The sequence below is a fragment of the Diaporthe amygdali genome, assembly GCF_026229845.1.
Source record: "Diaporthe amygdali strain CAA958 chromosome Unknown NODE_16_length_960263_cov_65_539585, whole genome shotgun sequence".
NCBI classification, from domain to species: domain Eukaryota; kingdom Fungi; phylum Ascomycota; class Sordariomycetes; order Diaporthales; family Diaporthaceae; genus Diaporthe; species Diaporthe amygdali.
The window spans coordinates 883,375-895,685 of record NW_026517036.1 but is presented as its reverse complement, the minus strand read 5'-3'; the positions used below and the strand labels follow the sequence as shown (position 1 = coordinate 895,685).

Sequence of the window (12,311 nt, the reverse complement as noted above, 5' to 3'; positions counted from 1 at the left end):
GTGCTGGTGGAGATGAAACCCCCGGCTTGCATGGCATAAGGGTGAAAGATGGACTGCTTAGCTAGCTGACTAGGTTGCGCGGCGTCAGCATGACGGCCTTTCGCTTTTCGCAGGAGCAATGTGTAGGCACACAGACGCGATACTGTGTAAATAGTAAGCTTTGTGCGACACGAGTCGATCTCCAGCAGCGCAACGAGGGACAACGGCCAGCCACCCGCGCCCTGCCCGTTGCAGGCGAGAGCGGCTGCCCCGTGAAAAGCAATCTGGCAATCTGGCCAGCGATTCCCCGGTCTCGGGGAATTCGCATCGTGTTATTGCTGGCAATACCGATATGGTTATGACGGGTCGAGTCTGGGACGACAAGAGAGACGTGGTACCTGTTGAAATTGGCCTGATATGCAGTGGCCAGTGTTCGCAAATTCCCGAGAACCAAGCCTGCAAGCGCAGCCCGCCTGCAGGGTTTGGCGCGGACGAGATCAGCACAGACGGTCCGGCAAACGACAGACAGACCAAGTAGATTAGACCAGATTACCACTCTGAGATTCGTGGATGATGTAGTAGGGCAACCTTAGACTTACGTCGCCAGGAACCTAGCCCCGGCCAAACCCAAGAACAGCCTGAAAGCAAAGCTTAGCAGGGATGCATGTTCCCTTCCCTTGCCTTCCCTTCCTCCCCTCTGCTGTGTCTGTGTGTGTGTACTGTACATGAACATGCAAGCCAGGCGCCTGCAGTGCCACCCCAAGGACACCACCGCCAATGTAAATCCTCGCCTCCGACGGGCCTTGTGTGTGACTGGCAGGTGGAATGCCCAGGACAGACAGGCGTGACAGGGTCCAGTCATTGGGGCTGCTACAGAGTAGTCCCTCGCGGCCCCTGCATGCGCGCGATGGGAGACAGAGACGGACCAAGAGGATTCCATCATTGATCGGCCGCCTTTCTTCCTTTGAGAGATTATCCCACTCGCGTGCAGGCGACACGCATGCATCTAGCCTATCAAGGCCCCCATGCCCCCCCATGCCACGGCAGGTCGACAGGCCGATCATCTTCCTTTTTTCTTCAGCTATCGAAAGGTGGACGCCAAGATGCCGCCGCCCTCTCGTTGCTGGCCGCCGCCGCCTGGGCCTGGACTGGACCCTCATTCCTCTTCTCCTCGACAGACACTCCTGCAGCCCTGCTCCTTCTGTGAGGATTCACTACTACGTATGCACAATGCGCCCGCCCCCATGGGCCCGCTCTCGCTCTCTCTGCTGTCTCCATCAAGCTGGCAGGTGGGAAGAGCCCTCGAAGGTCACAGAGTGGGCACTGGCGGGGCCCTCGGGGGTCGCCAGCCTGGAATCCCCGCTGCTCCACCAAAGGCCCTCCAGAGACGCAGCAGAGAGGTTCCCTCGGACCTGCTAGACCTGCTGGGCCTCAAGCACATGCAGACATGCTCTCTCCCCCGGGGCGGAGGTGGGGGGATAGAAGGGGCTGGCTCGCTGGCTAAGACCAGCTGGGAGCTGGGCTGCAGGTTGCAGGCTGCAGTTGAACTCCGGCCATGGGACTTTGCCTGACCTGTTCTTTATGATCAGTCACTGATCAGCATGAAAAGGATAGAGATACATGGACTGTTCCGTAGGCACTGCGCCCGAAAAGATGACTTGCAGTCCACGCCTGCTCCCCCCCAGCAGCCCAGAGACAATGTTTTTGTTATCAACACTGGGGGGGCAAAGACAATTCCAGTAGACCAGCTATCTATTAAAACTGTGCATAGCTCAAGGCGCCGAAACAGACTTATCCAGAAATGACAGTAACCTGGTGGGAAAAAGCAGTGGCATCGCCACAATAAATCTCGCATACTGCCTTGCTCGAATCCTCCAGGCGGTCCCGCCATGTCGGATCTCGTTCGCTAAATGTCTTACCTTGCAACCAAGAGAAGCAGCAGCAGCAGCAGCAGCATCGGTCCCCAGCCATGTTGCTGGTAGTCTAGCACTGCAAGCAGGCGCGCTGTCTACCGGTGTGACCAAATCAGGGCGACACGACATATGCGCCTAGACCTAGACACACACACGCACGCACGCACGCAACCATGCTGCAGCTGCATACACGGCACGCTTCTGGAGGGAACACAGAGAGACCACCGGAACCATTCAGCTCTCGTGATGCTGACGTCTCGCCTCGAAAGAAGACGACAGATGCCCATAGATTGATAGACTATCGTGCGAGCTGCGTAATTGTCAAACTCGGATGATCCGGTCCAGCGCACGTACGCCTGGTCCCCATAATTCTTTTTGCCAGAGTTGAGCTTTCTGCTCCCGCCGTGGGCAGGGGTCGTGGGTGAACACAGCATCTCGAGTCGCCAGCCTCGGGACGCCATCGGCGTTATACCTGTCCTGGCACCAACGAGGGCGCCGCCGGTCGTTCGTTGCTGATGGGGCCCCAGGGCCCGTTGCGAAGCGTGCACCGGCACGGAGCAAGTCCAACGAAGCCCCATGGTGGTCCCAGGACCCACGTCGTCTCCGACGAGACTCTGACCCCAATGGGAGCCGCCGCGGGCTGGGATGCCCCCGGCGATGGGCTCTGATATCGATCGAGCTCAGACGATTGCCCTCTTGCTCCCCCGGCTCAATTTCCCCCAACGTGTTCGCGAGCGGGGCCTGTCGCTACGTTTCTTTCTCCCAGCTGCCGGCCTTCACTTTTGATTGTGCTGGTCCCAAAAGGCGCTTCCAACGAAGATCCCGACCGGGGCATCGATTCGTTGCAAGGCTAGCCTCATCCTCTCTCGCCCTCAACGTCTTGCGGTGCTCCCCTGGCGCTAACTTGACCGAAGCCCGCTAATGTTCGCCATAGTTTCCTTGGGTCACAACGTCGAAAGCCACTGTTCGGGATGGCGGGGGGCCACCGAGGGCTTCACATGCCTACCGCTAGGCCGGTTGCTACTGTGGTACTGTACTCGCCGCCCCGGGAGTCACTGTGGATGGAGCGGTGGGCCGGAAGGGCAATGATGCGTTGCTTTCGGCGACCATTCTTCCCAGCAACGGCTTCATCGTCGCGCTTCATTAGACCGAAGGGATCGGCGGGCCCAGATCCCAACAATATTCTAGGGCCTTTTATGAAACTCTCTCTCGGTGTCTCTTTCAAGGCATGACCCATCTCGACTGATAGTTGAGCCTCGCAGAGTGTAAAGCACATGTGCAAGGCACGAGCTTCCCTAGAGACCTTGCCCTGGAGAGCTTGCTTGCTTGCTTCGTGCTGCTGGCTAATCACTTTTCCCAAAAATTTTCGTGGGACTCATATAATCAACTTTTTGTTAAGCTCAAGGTCTCCAGTCCATCACGGATGCTTGGTCACAGTGTTGGGTTACGCTCGTCGGTCAGACGTTGCCAGCGTTGCAACACCATCGGCTGCTACCTGCCAACGTCCTTGGAAAGGAGCTGTCTTATTGACAAGGCACTGGACCAGGAAGTGCTCGATTTCGCTATACGGGCCACGGCATAGTAGAGCCCCGTATAACTCTCCGAATCCCCTAATTCCCTCAGGCCGGTGGGGACACTATTGCTGGGCAGACAACGGCACTTCTTCCAAGGCCGCAAAGCCGACGGCAATATCGTATCCGGGGGCTGACGCGGAGGCGTACCCTTCAATTTTGGGGCTGAAAATCATACTTCTGGGCCGCAGCGTGCCGGAATCTGTTCCGGACACGGACCCCGTGATGGTTTTTTTTCGAGAAAAGCTTCCCCTGCCCGTAGGGTCCATTGGACCACATTACCATCGTACGCCGGCCACGGCACCCTGGCAAAGACGTGAGATCATCCAAGGCTATATATGGTTCGGTCCGGGAAGCAAGGTCTACGAAATTGTACGAGCGCGATTCCGATTTTACGCCTTCACTTGATCACAGGAAGGGGACGGTGTTGGTCTGGCGAAAAGTTTCGTCGTCAGCTTTTGGGAAATGGCAAGGACTGAGCAAAGGGCAAGTCACGAATCTACTCGCCGTCTGTTCTTTGTGTTTCACTTATTATGCAAGTGCAGGATAGATGAGGATTGCCTTGGGCCTAGGGACAAGTGTACTCGGTGCCAGTCAAATGTGCCGGAGGCTGCGGGTGATTCTCAAGAGCACGCGCGAACTCGTTTCTCGGATATGTTTCTTCGGAGACGCCAATTGTCTCGACCTGGTAGCCCCCGGGGGCCGGCAATGTGTCTGCTCAGCCTCTCAATACCAAGAGCAGCATTCATTTGCACATGACCTGCAAGGGTTCGACCTGTTTAGCCCCCGAGTCAGAGGTCATCCCCAAGTTGAAGTTCTAGAATGATCAGGAACCCTGTCCACTAGGCTTCAGAGAGATGAATGGAAATAAGCTGGGTTGAGCGCAGATGGATGTGAAGGTTCCTCAAATCTCGTACAGATTCCGCGCAGCACTGCAAGAGACAGGAGAGTCACATTGTCCCTGAGATTGCTTGCAATCCATGCGAACTGAAGAGTGAGCGCGACGAGTCGTACATGAAGTTTCGAGGTGCGCTTGAGACCGCCCTCGTACCATGACATGATATCATGGCTTGAGATCATCGATCTGGAAAGATCAGGCGCGTGACACCCAATTTATTCAACACATGTCCAAGACACTGATATAAGATTTGGTGTCAGGCGAAGGGAGTAGACACCGGGTTCTGTGGGAAACAGCCTAATTGGAGAACGTGCTGCCGGAAGCCACGGGGGATTGTTGGATGGAGTGTAGAGTAGTGCACCTGTGCAACGCAAGATTCTTTCACTCTCTAGGGAGAAGAATGACTTTCTCGAATATGGTCGAAAGTCTAGTCATATGAGAGCAAGTGGTTGCGGTCGATAGCACTTGCTGGTCGCACCTCAGAGCTGTTCATAGCCTACCGCATCCACCCTGTTGAAGGCCTACCTATGTAGAAGCCTGCTTGGAACATCATGATGTTCTGGGAATATCTATGGTCTCAATACGATTTGAATTTGTTCACAGAACACTATGCTGAGATACTTGCCGGGCGAAGAGGCCATCGACAAGCCGTACAGACAATCTCCTACACGTCGAATCAATCTAGAATAAATTCAGTTCCAGGCAGAACCAAATAAATTTTCACGAGACTTTCAAAACGAATCTCGGAATATATCTATACTAGTGGCTAACGCCTAGTTCTCAGAAGCATATCCCAATCATGTTCGCCTTACTAGTCTTCCCGTGGGCTGCTGCCTAGGGCTTACTACAGCGCATCATGCTGAGGTCGCCACATATATTTGACACTGGTGGCTAAACAGTACGTAAGTCATCTTTCCACATATAATGAACAATAGCAATCTTTCATAGATCACACCCTTAATTTGCACACCACCAGAATGCCAACCTCGACCCCGAGCCCAAAGATGGCCACCACGACCTCGTCGAAGGGTGACAACGATGGCCCAGCAGCATCGAGGAAAGCACCATCAGGACACGAGCAGCCCCAAACAAACCAGATAGAAATAGATGTGGGCGGTAGCGAGGCAGGACTCCCACCTGGGCTCACCATTCCTGGCCCGATCACCAAGACCGTCGAGTGCAACATGATGAGCTACACGGACGGCGAGGGCATCACCCGCCAGATCTACATGCCAAAGGGCACCGCCGGGCTCGCTAGTACCCTTTTGATGGACAAGAGATGGGATTCTCTGGCCAAGTTCCCTGTCTGGAGTGAGTAGTACTAATACAATCCAGCCCCTGCTCCTTGTCTCTTCAGTCCGTTTGCTTTAGCACAGATCAAGAGACTGTACACTGCTGTTTTCTATCTGGGACATTGTCTCGTTTCTTGTCTGTCTGAAGTCTTTTCCCTTCCTGGAGAATGTGGCTGATGGCGGTGCGGCGACACAGATAACCAGACATACGACGATTGGGAGGCCGATGAGGAAAAATATGCATATTTGCGGGATGAATTGGACGATCATCCTAATCAAGTTTGAGCAATATTCATGCATCCTAGTAGCTCGAGGACTTCATAGAGCATCGTACATGATCCCGGAGTTTGAAGACGCCGGGTATGAGGAATGTACCTTGGGATACAGAGCATGGAGAGGAGACAGTCTGCACAAGTGACAACAGTAACGATGGGAAAGAATGATTTTGTGACTGATTTGTCTCTAAGTACTATCCACTCTACGCCTTTCACCTCGTCTAGTCTATTCATATATCTAGTCCAGTGTGGCACGATAACAAACGCTGCACCAGAAATGGCGACACATCCACCACCACCCATTAGCACCATGTATTGTCTCAACTTAGACGGCGGTGAAACTCTGTGACACTGTGCGCCGAGTAGCCAAAGAAGAAGAAAACTGCCACCCTTTCCAACAAGTTCGGTTGTACCCGCATCATATGTAACGAAGCCTCCTAGCAACTAGGATGCAAATGATCGAGAAGGCGATCAGAAGACCCAGGATGGTGAAGAAGGCTGTGAGATTGCCAGGGTCTCCAAATGGAACCGGGACGTTCATGCCGAAAAGACCCGTGACCACGTTCAGAGGCACAATGATGGAAGCGAGGAACGTGATCTTACTAAGAACTTTGTTCGCTCGGGTGCCCTGGGTGATGCTGTCGATGCTCAGCTGCGCTAGATAGTTGCTATGGGCTCTCGACAGCATTCTCTCGAGGTGTCCCAACGTATTCATCATGGTAACAACGTGATCTTGAATATCACCCAGATAGAGGCCGACCTCCATACGCGGAGTGACTTGGTAGTTCTCGTTGCAGCGCTTGGTGAAGCCCTTGAGAACGTCGGCTTTGCCTCCGAGGAGGCGCATCAGACCCATGATGTTCTTGCGAATGTGGCCGAGTCTTGGCAAGAAGGGATGGTTCTCCTCATCGTCGGGTCGGGCTCGATAGACGTCATCGTCGAGTGCGTCAGCCGCGTTTTGCACTTCAGTAATGGCCGGGCCGAAATTGTCCACGATGTTGTCGCTGTGGACAGTTTAGTGACAGTTACTAGCACAGAACGACGAGGTCTGACTCACATAATTGCATAACAAATCCAGTCAGCACTAAGATCAACGTAGTCCTTCAACGTTGAGATTCTCTGACGGACTTCGGACGCGTGCGAGTTGAAGGTGTGGCTGAAGCTGAGAATACCCTCACGGAACACGATCACAAACATGTTGAACGGCTCAAATTCTCGGTCGCCATCCTCATCAAACACGGCCATGTAGGATCGAAAATTGGCGAAGTAGTAGGACTTGAACAGTTCGATCTTCTCACGGGCTTCTTGTGTCGTAATATCTTCGACTGTCAGGGGATGGATGCCGAAAGCCTTGCAGATCGCGCGCACCTCGTCGTCAGTGGGACAGTTCACATTCAACCACCAGACATAGTCTTCGCCATCATTCGGGAAGGTGAAGAGGTTCCGCAGCTCCTCTCCTGGTAGGGCTAGGTCTTCCAGATCCGCTGCGTGGATGGTCTGGTCCCAGGCCGAGGAGAAGAAACTGAACCGCTGGGCAGGAATCTTGTCTGTCATGGTCTGCTTGGGTTCCACCTTGACTTTCTCCTCCTGAATAGAAGATCCTGATGGCATTTCGATGATGTCCCCATTCGCGGTAGCCATCTGAGTTGGCCCGCCATTTGTTGTCTGCGGACGCAAGTCCGCGAACTCCCTCGCTTCGGACGAAAGACGCTCACTTCTCTGTGTCCGGATGAAATCCTCGAGGAACTCAAAGTCGACGTAGAAGTTTGGGCCATCACGGTTCTCATGGGGAAAACAGACATCGTCCTCGGCAGCAGACCTGTTCGTGTTGACACTGGCAACGTCGCTGTCTTTCACAGTGCGAGACTTGCTCCGGTGGCTGTGACGACTGGTGATTGACATGGTCCTCTGCAGATCCGCATTGTCTGGTCGTTGCTCTGAGAAAGACAGCGCAGGCGGGCGACGGGCCAGGGCGAACGCCTTGACGGAGTTCGGCGGGGATGGCTCCCGCGAGGATGCCGTCGTATCCACTGTGCCTCGCCTCTGGCGTCGGCCCATTGGCGAGATTTCACCGGCCTCATCATCGATGACTGCCTCTTCGAAATCGCGGATGCGAATGTTGGAGTGGTTCAAACCGCTCCTTGAGGCATCGGAACCAGTGCGTCGTCGGCCGCCAAATTGGGAATCGAAGGTACCCCGGCGGGGCCGCTCGTCCCGCGAAATCGAGGGACTCTGGGGGTGATGACGGTGGTCATCCAACTCCGGGATGGGAGTCTCGTAGCCCGTGTCCAAGACTTCTTCGTGGTCCGACATTTTGAATGCTTCAATGCTCCTTTGTCCGTTCGTCTTTCCAGTCTTACAATTGTTTCTCCGTGACTATATCTCTTTTACTCCTCTCTCACGGATCCGGCTCTGGGCAGCCCGGTCGCTGGCTCAAGGGTGAATTCCCATTCCCATCCTCGTTAGACGGTCGGCGATGCTGTTGACCCAAGCGGACGGCAGTAAACGGCAGTCTGCCGCCCGCGGCGAAGGGCTTGAGACTTTTGAGTCCCTGGTAAGACAGTATGTCACCGGCCTGGACAGTTGTCGAGGGGGTGATATTAGGCAGACGGTTGCAATCAAGGGGCGGCCAAAATTGGTAAAACGGTAACGAATAACCTCAAGTTAAGGCGGTTTCTTGTTCACTCCAATGTATGCCCAGAAAGCGGGGCTATGGAGCGAACGGGTGAAGGAAGTCCGGGAAGAAGCGAGTGCAGCCAACTTGATGGATTGAACGGGTATTCGGTAATGCGGAATCGTTGCGACAATAGAAAGTCGCAGTGCTCGCAATAGCTCGATGTACTTGGTTTGAAGGCGATGTCGGGTCTTGGTCCTGAGCGGATGGTTCTGCGTTGAAGAAGGGGGTTGGATAATCGCAGATGTGGAGCGGCTGCTGTGCTATTGTTATCCTCGTGTTGGTCTGATTTCAGGTCGCAATGACGTCCTCGGTCATCGAGTGAAGATGAGAGGACTCTTGTTTGTGAATGCGGCAGGGGCGGGCGTATGATCAATATGAGTCAGATGTCCTTGTACAGGCTGGTTGGAGTTTGAGGAGACAAAAGAGACTGCAAGCTGAACTCTGCAGTGGAAAAGATGATTGTTGTGAAAGCTAAAAAGGAGCTTAGGATCGGGGGGCAAAGTTGGGAAGGGGAAGGGGAAAAATGCGCTCGACAAATGTTTGGCGGGTTTGTACGAGTGGACGATGATTGGCGGCCCACCACAGGCAGAGTTCAAAAATTGCATCTCGGCACAGCGCTGATCCCTGGCTGTAACCCGCCAATTTGGACACGACCGACAGGGTCCCGGGTTGGGATGACTAACTGCAGGTCAGGCTGCAGTCGCTCACACTGCACACTGCGAACTGCGAACATATTTGCAAAGAGTGCTTGTACTTCCTGTCTCGGTCCTCAACTCAGCATGCACGTGTACGCACACGACACACCCACAGGACGAGAGACGAGCTGTTGAGGTGCACTGACTTTTGGCCAGAGTGTTTAGCCGAGGGATTGATGAGCTGACAACTAGACTAACTAGGTACCTAGATGGAATAGGCGAGCTCCATGGACTGCGAGACTCTCAGACGGCTGCGAGTCGTGAAAATGTATAATTTGGTTATGCTCACTACCCTATCCACCATAAAATGAAAAAATGCCAGAGGCGAGGTTACTGCGAAGCCCAGTCGCTGTCTATCATACTGTCACCCCCAGATGGTTCTCTGTCCGCCGACATCTTTGTGTGGGGATTGGGTATCGGTGGGTCCTTGATGCTGCAGTCGAGGAGCGGCGCGGGAGTGACAGGGGGTGGGGGTCCCTAACTAAGCTGCTAGGTAGGGAGTTCTACTCTATGCAGGTCCGAGCCGGCCACTTCTCGGCTCGAGCCACGTTGAAGCTTGTGGAGGGTCCGACTCTTAGACATCGGCCACGCTCACTTCCACCACCCAAAAGGCAGTCCAGTCGCTTGTCGATTCAACAGCGTCTACGAAGCACCCAGTCTTGATCGGGGTCCATTACGCACAAACAATTAGTACCGAATCGATTCTACCAGCTGCACCATGGCGGAACAGATCCTCGACCAGGTTCGCGACGTGGCCGAGGGGCAGATCGTATGCTTCTCTTCTCTCACCCCATGCCGGCCTTGCAAGCCCACCCTGTGCGGAAACATCGGCTGACCAAGCTTGTCCATAGGATTTCGAGGGCCAAAAGCTCGTCGAGATGCTGTCGACCGTACTCTTAAGCATAGTTGGAGTGAGTTACAGATCATCCTGCGCACCGCCCCGCAAGCTACGATAGGCCTGACGTGCCATCTAGGTTATCTCGTTCCTCGTCGGATACTTCCTACAAGACATCAAGCTCGCCGTCTACATCGCTCTTGGGGGCACCGCGCTCACGTTCCTCGCGATTATCCCTCCCTGGCCCTTCTACAACAAAAACCCCGTCAAGTGGCTTCCGATCGGTGGAGGAGCAGCAGCAATTTCAGTTCCACGGGATCTTGTCATAGATGAGAAGGCTGTTCGATGAGAGCCATGAAGACTGACTGGTGCTCGAGAAATGGTATTTGGGAGAAGTGCAGTCGTGATAACTCGCAGTATCATACGAGTCTTAGAATGTATGTTATGCTGCACGCCCTATGTGTGATGCCACTGCCATCATGACATTCTGTGATGATCTCGTCCCATGTGTTCCATAGTGCATGGAAAGTCCGACTCAGCCTTCGGACCGGACCAGCAATCGTGTCATCATTTCTTCGTCCATCGCCATGGTATCTGTCCTTCACCGACCGTACTTCTGGAACTCCCAGTCCCTGTTGTCCAGAGGGCACACTTGACGCGTCTTCAGCCATCGAGAGATGCAGTGGAAATGGAAAGCATGCTGTTTTCGTCACGGGTCAATATCGTGCGCTAAGTCTGCGGATAGGTGAGTGGCGGGGTACGTACGTTGCAAATGCCCCAGGCAACTGTGCACTCCTCGCTAGTAGCGGAGGCCTGGTTCGCTTGACACTCGATGCCTGCAGTGTTGATGGTGGGTTAGTGTTGCAGACGACGAAAGACAAACGGGAGACAAGACGTACACAGATCCATGATGTGGTTGCGGCAGATGGCACAGTTGTCGACGACAATGTCCCAAGCCCAGAGGGCGACGGCGTTCCACTATGTCCAGGTCGTGAGCACATGTCCAGCCAAGGACTCAGCTGCGAAGTATAGCCATGCTCACCTTCTTAACCTCGAAGCGCTTCTTGGTCTCAACATCACCGCCCTTCTTCTTAGTCACGGGGGGTGCATCAGTCATGTCGACGTCGGCCATGATGTATCGGGGGGTATGGTTGGGGGAGTCGATGTGTGGTGTGGCGTGTTGCAAGTTGAGAGGTCAAGCAATGGCTTGGATTTGTCGAAAGCTGCTAGGAAAGAACAGACAGTTAGGAAGAGGGCCACTTTCTGGGAGAGTCGAAATTTCGAGGTAGGAAGAGCGGATGGAAATAGGGACCTTGATGGCGGCTGTTTGTGACTTACTGGGTTGCAAATGCCTTTGACTTGGAAAGAGGGAGATGCGTCAAACAGCCTGTTTGTAAGGGAATTGTTCTCTGCCTGCTTCCTTTTCCTCGAGATCCTCGAGATGTCAATGGACTGGGCAGCCTCCAGCGGTCGCCTTAGGAAACAAACGCGGTTCAGATGTGAAGTTGCTACGGATTGTGAGGTGCCTCCCGGGTGCCTGGCTTGGGATGCAGCTATCATTACCCAGGCTCCTGCCCCGCCGAACGGACTCGGCCGGCAGCACGGTCCTTGGAAAAGCGGCCAGTATTGGGTGCAGGCGGGTGGATTGGTGCCCACGTCATATTCCGACTGGGAGCCTCAGGGCCATACGCACTGCAGAGCTTACCCTATTGGGCAGGGCAAGGCCTTTTGCTCTTTCTTTGCCGCATCATACCAACATCTATTCAAACACGCATTGGGCAGGATTAACTCCACTTTGATTAGCGAGGAAAGAGAGCAAATTTAATGCTGCTCCAGCAGTGACATAGAACATCCTTACGTGAGTGAATATACAACAGCAGGCAATTAAGGAGCGACGCAGGACCCCAGCCTTTGTTCCAAGCTGGAGGCCGAGCTCAAGGTCAGGCCGCCGCCCGCTGGGTGCTAACTTGTTTGGGAAGCATGAAAGTGGGCTGGCAGCGCCTCTCGCTGTCACAGAACAGGTGTATTTACACGTAGCGCACCTCCACACCTCCCTGTCACGCCTTCCCCCTCTTACTCAGCCTCCCTGAACGACCGACCGACCTGCCCAGCCCGCCTGCCAGCCTGCCAGCCTGCTTCGCACCCGACCCTGTTCGTGAGCCTGACTCCTTCTTTC

At 54.3% G+C, this 12,311-nt stretch overlaps 4 protein-coding genes across 4 annotated transcripts; 2 read left to right on the top strand and 2 right to left on the bottom strand.

Annotated features, from left to right (window-relative positions):
• Window positions 1–5,338: 5,338 nt before the first annotated feature.
• J7T55_007527 (uncharacterized protein) lies at window positions 5,339–5,938 on the top strand (the record flags this gene model as incomplete). Its single annotated transcript, XM_053144299.1, has 2 exons — window positions 5,339–5,672; window positions 5,850–5,938. The coding sequence occupies 2 exons, from the start codon at window positions 5,339–5,341 to the stop codon at window positions 5,936–5,938; spliced, it is 423 nt and encodes a 140-aa protein (XP_052993217.1).
• Window positions 5,939–6,346: 408 nt separating this feature from the next.
• Window positions 6,347–8,241, bottom strand: J7T55_007526 (magnesium transporter alr2; the record flags this gene model as incomplete). The annotated part of the gene is made up of 2 exons (XM_053144298.1): window positions 6,347–6,932; window positions 6,986–8,241. The coding sequence occupies 2 exons, from the start codon at window positions 8,239–8,241 to the stop codon at window positions 6,347–6,349; spliced, it is 1,842 nt and encodes a 613-aa protein (XP_052993216.1).
• Window positions 8,242–10,018: 1,777 nt separating this feature from the next.
• Window positions 10,019–10,484, top strand: J7T55_007525 (microsomal signal peptidase 12kda subunit; the record flags this gene model as incomplete). The annotated part of the gene is made up of 3 exons (XM_053144297.1): window positions 10,019–10,069; window positions 10,152–10,211; window positions 10,275–10,484. 3 exons carry the CDS (start codon window positions 10,019–10,021, stop codon window positions 10,482–10,484), a joined length of 321 nt encoding a protein of 106 aa, XP_052993215.1.
• A 252-nt stretch (window positions 10,485–10,736) lies between these two features.
• J7T55_007524 (uncharacterized protein) lies at window positions 10,737–11,267 on the bottom strand (the record flags this gene model as incomplete). Its single annotated transcript, XM_053144296.1, has 4 exons — window positions 10,737–10,835; window positions 10,901–10,971; window positions 11,035–11,113; window positions 11,178–11,267. 4 exons carry the CDS (start codon window positions 11,265–11,267, stop codon window positions 10,737–10,739), a joined length of 339 nt encoding a protein of 112 aa, XP_052993214.1.
• Window positions 11,268–12,311: the final 1,044 nt, after the last annotated feature.